The 10530-nt window shown below is 41.7% G+C and overlaps 2 protein-coding genes across 2 annotated transcripts in view; one reads left to right on the plus strand and one right to left on the minus strand.

The window, feature by feature from the left end:
• The window catches only part of LOC112139065 (zinc finger protein 436), a 16481-nt gene extending 8446 nt beyond the window's left edge, over positions 1-8035 (plus strand). The window contains exons 2-3 of the mRNA XM_024261763.2: positions 2137-2415; positions 6272-8035. Of these exons, the coding sequence (XP_024117531.1) occupies positions 2137-2415; positions 6272-7671 (1679 nt within the window). The 3' untranslated portion in view covers positions 7672-8035. The remainder of the gene's footprint in view (positions 1-2136; positions 2416-6271) is intronic.
• Positions 8036-9072: 1037 nt separating this feature from the next.
• Positions 9073-10530, minus strand: part of chodl (chondrolectin) — a 10034-nt gene continuing 8576 nt past the window's right edge. Inside the window, exon 8 of the mRNA XM_024261723.2 lies at positions 9073-9563. Within this exon, the coding sequence (XP_024117491.1) occupies positions 9485-9563 (79 nt within the window). The 3' untranslated portion in view covers positions 9073-9484. The remainder of the gene's footprint in view (positions 9564-10530) is intronic.

The following is a 10530-nucleotide window of genomic DNA, read 5'->3' on the forward strand; positions in this document are numbered from 1 at the left end:
AAACCCCTAAGTTTCTGACTGAAGAATTGGAGGCAATATTTATGCCAGGGGTCACCAACCTTTTTGAAACTGAGAGCTACTTCATGGGTACTGAGTCATACAAAGGGCTACCATTTTTATATAACAAATTTTGCTTAGTTCTGCATAGGGCTGGGCGATATGGGAATTTTCATATTGTGATATCGTTTTTTTTATATTGTGCAATAACGATATTAAAAACGATATAAATCAAATAACTATATTTGTCAAAATAATCTTTATTGCAAACAGCTTTAGGACTTCAGATTTTTACACCTTAACTTAACAGGGTGTGCTTGTGACAGTGGATGGGTACCTTTACATTTTGTGTGAAACCAACATTTTCTAATAAAGCTGCTGAGCTCTCCCTGTTTGGGGTTAGCACCAGCACTGAAGGCCGCTCAGACGAGAGTTGTAAATTGCTGCTCTTTGCCTGGGTCTTATATCTGGATTGTTAGGTTGCACGACTAAAGGAGCACAAATGTTCCTAGAAAGAAGAGCCGCGCCATCCAAAGTAGGATAGATACCATCTCTCCGCATGAGACCGGGCTTCCCACAAAACGCGCTCCAATTGTCCACAAAACCAACGCCATTTTCTAGGTACCATCTAGCTAACCAGCGGTTAAATGAGGAAAAACGGCTGTACATTTCATCACTGACTAGGTTTGGCAGAGGACCAGAGAAAACTACTGTGTCTGACACAGATTTAGCCAGTTTACACACAGACTCTGCGTTTAATTTGAGAATCTCTGATTGTCTCCGTCGGGCGTCATTGCCGCCAGCGTGAATTGCGACTCGACGGAACCTCACCTTACTCTGGGCTAACATTCGGAGGTTTCCTTCGATGTCACCAACTCTGGCCCCCGGATAACTCTTAACTGTAGCAGCTTCATGTGTCTAACTTCAGAGGACCCAATCACCAGAGTTTTCGGTTCAGTGGGTGTGTTGGTGAGGGGAGTGAACCTATTACACACGAGAAGCTTTGGGTGCTCCAAGTGCTCCAAAGCATTTTGCACTATGCTCCCTTCCCACCAGTACAAACCCATCCTGGCTATTCCCTGATTGCTGGATTGGTGCTGGGATGCTAGCTGCATTAGCCCTGGCAGCACGACGCGCGCTACCGGAAACTACTTGGCTAGCTGGCTTAGTTTCCAATGTGGGGCTCCATGCTTCTAACTGCTCTAGCCTGCATCTGCCTCCATGCTAAAATAGAAATTTAAATGAATGCTAAAAATAAGTAGAAAAGAAACATCATTTATAGCGCTGGGTTGAAAAAATTGATAATCAATTTGAATCGATTTAATCTTAATAAATCAATAATTAATTTACAAAAGATATAAATTGATTTAGCACATAAAGCTAAAGTCTGCTAGCTTGATGCTAACGTTCAATAGAATTTTCCAAAGGACGGCTAATGCTAACATTTGGTTGACCAAAAAAATACACTGTTGACTAAATGAACATCTTTATTTACTTACAGGCATTAATTTTCCCAACACTTTTAAGGAAATAATTTTTAAAGTAACTATTTGTGGTCTAAAACTTTGTTTTTTCCCCTCATACTGTTGTCTTCTTCTTGAATAAAGTGTACTTATATAGTGCCATCGCCACCTAGTGGCCAAACTGAAACAGTAGCAGAACAATGTTTACTATGTTGATGATCTGAACATTTTAGTTAGAACTTCTCCTTTAGAGAATCCATGTAACACTGGATGATATTTACAATCTCATTATTTTACTATTAAATTTTACAATATGTGAACTGTATCAGATTAATATTAATATATTCAGATTAAATAATAGATTTTTAATGTATTTCTAAACAAAGGTTTATACATTTGTAAACTTAAAATTGAATTGAAGAATCGAAAGAATCAGAAAATATCGGCATCGAATCAATTTAGGCTCTTGTGAATCGAATTGAATCGTTTCTTGAAATTATAACCAATACCCAGCCGTTATCATTTTCTATTTTAAAAAAAGCTTTCCACCCACATTCAAAGAAAAGTTCAAAAACACAATCATGCACACCGATTCTAACCCGTTTCTGAATCATTTTACATGTAAACAGCATGATTCTGAACATACCCTAAGTCTTGATGTGGACTTTGTGTGCAGACTTGTCTGCGCTGCTGCTCAGCTGCCACCCTGCCGACTGCAGCCCGGTGCTTCAACACAGCTCCACCAACCGGACCAGAACCAGAACTGTCCGACCTGCTGTCAGACTTTTAGCTGAACCAGTCCAGACCAGAGCCAAAGTCCGCAAGAGACTTGTGCCTCAGAGTTCTGATTCAGCAGAGTTGAGTCAGCCGAGCCAGCGCCGCCATCGCAGAGCCACTGAAGTACCGCAAGAAGAAGAGGACATTGGTGATCCTCTCTGGACTCCATCGGAAGGAGGTATGTGTGCACATGCCAGACCCAAACTTTGATTGGAATTAGCAAAAGTATGTTTCTGGGTTCTGAAGCAAATTTATTTGTGGGGTTAAGGAGTGCTGTCATGATAAAGCAGTGGGGCAGATCTACAAATGTACCCTAAATATGTTAAAAGTCAGTAAATCTTCATAAATGTGGTTCCTCCAGGGCAGGGGTGCCCAAACTTTTTTCTTTTTGTACATTTTTTGCCAAATATATATAACATATGGTCTTAAATTTGGTTATTTAACGGTCTTAAAAAATCTTAAATTCAACTTCTACATATTGGTTGACACTCTGTATAGTAGAGTATAGTAAAAATACTATTCGGGCACAGTGGAATGTTTGCCCTAAGATGCAGAATAATGTTGAATTTGAAGTGTATAAACTAAAAAAAAAAAGCTGAAAGCGCAGCACTACTGTCACCTGAAGTAAAAACAACTCTTCAAAGTGAGATGTGGGTGAAGCTTCCTGTTTTCAAAGTAAAACTGTGGACACGAAATCCAAAAAAGATCAAGAGGGAGAAACTTGAAATGACCTCCACATGTAACACCAGTCCTGTTTGGAGGGTTTTCTAATTGTTGCCACTGAAGTGCACCTGTTGTTAATTCATGAACACCAATACAGCTGAAATTGATAAACGAGGCCCTCAGCTGATTAACCAACCAGAAAATTATCAGACAGGTTTAATTCAATTCATGCCAGGCTCAATAAAAAAAGTGTTCCTTTAATTTTTGTGAGTAGGTATATGCACTCACACAGTGCTGGGTTAAAAAAAATCAATTGATAGATTTGAATAGATTTAAGCTTAATAGATCAATAATCGATTCATAAAAGATATAAATCGATTTAGCATATAAAGCTAGAGTCTGCTAGCTTCATGCTAACGTTTAATGGAATTTCCCATAGGATGGCTAATGCTAACGCTCGGTCGACCTCAAAATACATTTCTGATTAAATGAACATCTTCAGAAACTTACAGGTATGAATTTCTAAACTCTTTTCAGGAAATATTTTTTTAAAGTAACTATTTAGTGTCAAAAACAATTTTTCCTCATACTTTCTTCTTCTTCTGGAATAAGGTGTACTTCTGTAGCGCAATCGCCACCTAGTGGTCAAACTGAAACGTCCTCCAGGAGAAACGGAACAATGTTTCCAATGTTAATGATCTGAACATTTTAGTTAGAACTTCTCCTTTAGAGAATCCATGTAACTCTGGATGATATTAACAATCTCATTATTCCACTGATACATTTACAGTATGTGAACTGGATCAGATTAATATCAATATATTCAAATCATATAGTACAGGGGTCCCCAACTGGCGGACCGCGGTCCGGGTCCGGACCCCGAGACTCTTTTATCCGGACCGCCAAGCATTTTTAATAAAAAAAAGTACGATTTTTCATTCATCTTTACACAGCGATTTTTGAACAGGCGCGCGCGAGGACAGCTACGTTCAGACCGGAGTCCTTCAACCAGCAAAAGCTCAAAGCGGTGTTCTAATGTTTACGTAGTTGGGACGCAAAGTTATCTGGAATGTGCGTGAACAATGGCTCTGTCTAAAATGAGAAAAGTGGACTGAAAATGGTGTCTTTTAAAATGAGTGGACCGAAGATTTCGCTTTTATTTACCAGCAGTGAGTTTTACGAGGCCGGTTTGTATTATAAGCAGGGAATCTGCTGGTTTTATTCAGAGCGCTGATATCAAGCGGCGCTACGAGACAAAACACAAAACTTCTGACACAAATTACCCGACAGAATGAGTGACGTGGTCACGGAAAATAGACGAACTGAAAGTACAACACTCAGACGGTAACAGCACAACAACGAGCTCACGAGTGATCACTACAAGAGGAATGGATTTGGGCAAGAACTAAAGTCACACCAAAATGATTAAAGTGTGTATGGAGGCAAAGACAGAAACAATATTAGAAGGAAAAGAGGGCTAGCAGCTTCAAGAAAAGCTCTGACAGATTCTCCTGTCGTCAACAAGAACCGAGCTGCTTTCCAGGGAGGTGCAGGGCTATGGAGCAAAACTGGTGCCAATATTATTTGAAAACCAATTAAAACAAATATATTACAAAAAAAATGATGCTAAAAACAAAAGTTAAATGTCAGAAAATTATTTCCATTCTAAAATGAACTCAATTTCAACTTCAAATGTAATTTTTTTTAAGGTTTCAAAACCCCAAATTTCAATTCCAATTTTTTTTTTTTTTTTTTTTTTTAGATTCAACTCTATTTTTTATTTTTATTTTTTTTTTTATTTAGTGTGGTAACTTCAGTCCTGGTGCATTCACTGACTGTGCTAGAACAGAGTTTTGAACACGGTTTGTACGGGATAAAACTCTGATCTTTACATCCGTCTTGGGTCAACTTTAGAACATGATAGTACAGACAGTCAGAGAAGACACTGGGACTGAAGTTAGCACTTTCCTTGATTTTTGATTGGCCCTTTGTGTTAGCCCCGCCACAACAAGGCTAAAAGTTTTGAAACTGAAAGATAAAAAAGAGTTTAAGCTGGAAAAAAAAGGAAACTGATTAAGTTTGGGGATTGAAATTCTGAGTTTGAAACCTTTAAAAAATAGAAAATTTGAAGTTAAAAATAATTAAATTTATTTCAGAACAGTAAAAAATGTCAGACATTTAAATTTTTTTGGCCAAACACCAATATTTTTTCAATTTCTTTTATTTGGGTTTGAAATAATATTGGCCCCAATTTAGCTCCATACAGTTCCTGCTCAACACCGCCATTCAAAGTGCCATCTACGTCTCTTTATGTCTGTTTTGTAGTTTACCTTTATGTTTATAATGTTTTTCACACTTATAAAAGTTATTACTTTAATGTTCATTATGTAGCATTATTTGCGACCTACTTTTAAGGGTTGTAAAACAGAAAGTTAACATTTGCACAAGAAAAGGGATTAACTATGAATGATTTTTGAGGTACATTCTTGTTACCTGTTGCACTTTAAGTGACAGACAGCAGAATGTTAAAGTTTGTGAAAGAGCACACATGTTGCACTATAAGGAAGCAAGTTTATGTGCAATCTTCTTTTTTTCTCTATAATGCAATACATGTATGTATTTTTGTACAAAAAAGGAATGAGAGAAATACTTGTTGAGAAAATAAGCTAAAAGAGTTCTTTGCAAATGTAACTACACTTTGTAATTAAATAAAAGAACAGAAAAGTGCAATATTGACTGAATGTTTTTGCATGTTCGGACCCCGGTCTACCAAGCTGACAGAGTTACTGGACCTCTCGCCAAATTAGTTGGAGACCCCTGATATAGTAGATTATTGTATTATATGTATTTCTAAACAAACATGTATAAATGTGCAAACTTAAATTTGAATTGAAGAATTGAAAGAGTAAAAAAATAAAAACAGAATCCAGTCGATTCAGGCTCTTGTGAATCGAATCATTTCTGGAAATCATAACTGATACTCAGCCGTACTCAAACACATACTACATCAGAACATTTGCTTATTGAGGCCCATTTATAAAAGCAACACATCTTTGAACTTTGAACACAAACCAAATACTAAAACATGTCATTTCTAATTACATTTACATGTCCTGAGACCAAATCTACAAGGACTGAGAGAATAATATGCTTGAAAATAGTTTTGAAAATACCAAACCTGTCTGGAGTGCCACCTAAATCCAAAGGAAGTCTTAATAAAACAGTTATTCTCTGGTAATTATTGTTTTACTGAAATTAATTGTGGGAAGATTTCAGTTTCAGGCAGCGTCCTTCATGGTTCTGGTTCTGATGCCTCAGGCTTTAGCATGTCTTACTTCTGCACTTCAAAGTTTGTGGTTTTGTCTCCTCAGGCGTTGACTCTGTGTCCTCGGGTGGGGATGTCATTCAGCCAGACTCCCTGCATGGATCTCTGCAAGTGGTGAAGCAGGAGCTGGACAGCACTGTGTGTGACGTCTGCGGCAAAGTGATGAAGAACAAGTCCAGCCTGGCGCGGCACTCCTTCATCCACACAGGGAAGAAGCCTTTCTCCTGCCATTTGTGTGAGCTGCGCTTCAACCGCCGCGACAACCTACAGCACCACCTCAGCCGCCTACATCCCGATGGCGTGGCCAAGCTGGAGAAGCAGCGCTCAGCCACGGCCTGGCTTTGTGCCGTCTGCGGGAAAACCTTCAGCTGCAGGTCTCGGCTCCAGACCCACGAAGTCATCCACTCGGGCATGAAGCCGCATCGCTGCGACCTTTGCCCCAAAGCTTACATGAGAACCAATGACCTGGAGCACCACAAAAAGGTGGTTCACTCTGACACCACCAGCAAACCACAGAAGCCAAGTTCTCTGCTCTGCCACCTCTGTGGCAAAGAGTTCAAGTGCCGCTCGCAGCTCGCTGTGCACTTCCAGACACACTCGGGTGAAAGGCCGCACCTCTGTGACATCTGTGGCCGGAAGTTCAGCCGGCAGTACCAGCTGAGGCGCCACAAGGTACTGGTCCACACGGGCCTTGGTAACGGTGAGGAGAATGTGCCACCTGACGCAGCGTACACCTGCAGCGTCTGTGGGAAGCGCCTGAAGACCGAGGCTCTCCTGCTCGCTCACACTCGCATCCATTCAGGTGACAAGCCGCACCGCTGCAACGCCTGCCCCCGCAGCTTCCAGAGAGTCGCTTTCTTGAGACAGCATCATGCCCGTGTGCACCTGAGGGTTAGAGCCAGCGAGGTGCAGCCTGCTGCTCGCCGCAGGAGAAGCATTGCTGAGAGTGACTCCTTCCCCTGCCCTGTGTGCGGGAAAGTGTTCAGGTTCAGATCTCTGCTGGCCAGCCACGCCCTGATCCACAGCGATGTGCGGCCTTTTGACTGCGACATCTGCAGTCGCAGCTTCCGCCGCCTTAGCCACCTTAAGCGCCACCGCGAGGTGGTCCATGATAACGGTGCACGCCTGCCCGAGAGCTTTATCTGCCATATCTGTGGCGTAGACAAGAAGTGCCGCTCGCAGCTAGCCAGACACGTCATCATCCACACAGGAGAACGGCCCTTCACCTGCGACCTTTGCCCAGCACGCTTCAACCGCCGCGGCAACCTGCAGCAGCACAAGAGGCGTATGCATGGCACAGAACAGCCCACTGCTCAGGATGTCCCGGCCATTCTATTTGATGAAGAACATGGCTTAGCATGCAGAGAGGAAGAGGCTGTGCACACTCCCGACGGGACCGGCGGGTTTGAGGACGCAACAAACATTGAGCTGCTAGATGCTACATGACAGCAGTTCTCCTTTAAAGTCACAGAAATGTCAAAGCTGGTCTGTGGAGTTACAAAGACTGAGAGCTAACATGATCACATGATCTCCAATCATCAAAGGTTCCACAAGATTAAAGACTAGCAGTCAGCAGTTGTTGATCTTCAGGTAGACATTGGGTAGTGATTGGGGGGTGGTGCTCTGAGGCTGATGCTCTGCATTCACAGGACACGTCACCGCTCATTAGTTCACGCCTGAACCAGGACGCCACTCCATCTGGGGTAACTTGCTAACTAGCGTTGGACCTGCTGATTGAGGTCTAGACTGGTTTCAGCAATAGATGGGGTCAGGAAGAGGAGAATGTCAATAAAAAACTGCAATCAATAGATCATGTGACTGTTTTTTGGGTGGGTGGGGGTTCTTGCTTTGATGTGGCCTCTGCAGCTGTCTTCTTCACCTTTGGGCTGCTCTCCTCTCCATCTAGCTCCCATTTCAAACCAAACTGTCGTTTTCTAGGACAGTTTCTGCAGAGCAGCAGGAGTTCATTAGAAATTTGCCTGAGCTGTGGGCGGGAAGGAAGTCTTTATTTCATGATCACTCTGTTTACACTCCACTAGGTTACAACCTCTAACAACACCAAACTAACATTAGAAGATAGTGATGTCAGAGCTGTACAGATTTGATCCAGCCCAGATGGAACAGGAAGATGTTGATGGATCAGTTTTTTTCAGAATGGAGCAGAGCAGGGAGCTTGTGAATCTCCATTGTATCTCCATTGCATAACCAATACTAAACTAATTCATAATTCAGTTTTTTCATCTGCTCCTGAATTACAGCGATTTGAATGAAGAGATACTCAGAAGTCGTTTTAATCTCAGTTCCTTCAATAAAACTTCCATCATGAGAAAATACTACAAGAACATGTTAAAAGACAAAAAACACAGTTTTATTGAAGTAAATCTTTATGTTATTTAACGGTTCACTCCAAAGATGTCTCATGTTTTTATCTGCAATGATGTTGAGCTCCTTGCAGTCCTGTAAACCCCTACAGAACATTTCTCCACTGTCTTCCAGCTCTCATAAGAACTAAAGATGGTTATGTTTGAATCTGCTGCATTAGGAGGTCATATTACTGAAATCTAAATCTAAATCCGTTGCGATTAGTTCAAATTTTTGCCGGACGATGCAGCTGAGCCGCAGCAGACAAAGGGGGATTAGCGTGAATGTATGTTAGTTTGGAGTTTTGTGAGGTCGGCAGCAGAGCCTGTGGCTGCAGCCAACCAGAAGCTAATATGAGCCATCAGCTGTAGCTAGACCACTCCCACATCACACCTGAGCTGTGACACTAGCCGTGTGACCCCCGGGTCAGGATCTTCAGTGGAAGTGGAAGCTTAATTTCTGCAATTATCTTGATTGAACGTGCTGTAGACTTTTCCCCAAAATCTTTTATTCAGATTTCCATACAGAAAGTGAAAGACTCAACAATGAAGCAACCCTTGAAACCACAGATGCTTTTATAAAAGAAGCTGATGCTCAGACACAGCAGTAGCTAAACTTGTTAAATACATCAGTGAAAGTTGGGCATTCTGCTTTATTATAAGCTCCTCCCATACAGCTGCCATGTGATGCAGCTCTGATGTTTAGCCCCTCCCCCCTCCAGAACCATAAAGACAGGAATAAGAACAGGAATGAAGGAAAAGGGAAGTGAAGGAAGCAAAGAAATAACTGGCAGAAAGCATGAAGTAAGAGGTATACTATTGGAGGAGGAGTGGAGAACAGCAGCAGAAAGAGACAGAAAGATCCACCGTCACAAACAGAAAGAGTCTGCAGGATGAAGTCACACCTCCATGCTGTCTGTTTTAGGCCTTCTGGAGATCCACAGGGCAGACGGGTCAGCGGGGGGTTTTGTGGAGTGGCTACAGGAAGAAATGATAGTATCATCAGTGCAAACCACAGACATGTATGACACAATGGAAATTCTCCTGACATTTTCTCCTTAGATTTTGCAAGAAAAAAAAAAGTTTGAAGGGCTAGGACAAATTAAGTTTTAAGTCCCACTTCAAATATATATCTTTTTCTTTTGTAAAACTGTTCCCAGTGGCCTTGTCATTTTGATTATGCATTTCTAGCCAAAAAAAAAACCTGTGGCATTTTTTCTGCAGAACAGCAGATGTTAATCATAAATTTTCATCTGGCTTGTGGACAGGACTGGTGACGCGTTTGCACCATCGACTGTATATCAATGGACTGAGCAACCCCTCCCCTCTCCTGTTCCAAATAGGACAGGGCTCGGCAACCTTTAACAATAAAAGAGCCATTTGGGCTTGTTTTCTACTGATCAAAATTGTTTTTATCTGCTCCCGATTCAACATGATTTGAGTAAAGAAATTCCGTTCAGTGGGCTAAGTATAGAGTTTGCACCCAGGAGCCCTGGGTTCAATCCCCGGATTGTCCACTGATCTCCATCCAGATTGGGTCCTTAGGTAAGACCCTTGACGCTGCTGCCTAACTGGGTCCCTGTGCCCCTCAAGTACAGGGTTGTGTCAGGAAGGGCATCCGGGGTAAAAACTGCCAAATCACTGATGAGAAACAGTGGGTGCTGTTACGCTGTGGTGACCCCGAAAATGGGATAAGCCAAAAGGTGAAGAAGAAGCACCAGTGTTAATCTTCAATTATTTTATATAAATGTTCTCCATTGTGGGAAAGTGGGTCTTTAAAGGGGTCCTACCATGAAAATTTAACTTTTTAAGATTTTAATGCATTTTACTGTTCATTCCTCACTATAAAGATCCTCAAAGAGTTATTTTAATCCGTTCATCCATTGAAGAGTAATCCTCTAAAAACCTGTACTTTTTTTTTTGCAGCCCCTCCCATACCCACGAA

The sequence above is a fragment of the Oryzias melastigma genome, linkage group LG20 (genome assembly GCF_002922805.2).
Source record: "Oryzias melastigma strain HK-1 linkage group LG20, ASM292280v2, whole genome shotgun sequence".
In the NCBI taxonomy this organism is placed as follows: Eukaryota; Metazoa; Chordata; class Actinopteri; order Beloniformes; family Adrianichthyidae; genus Oryzias; species Oryzias melastigma.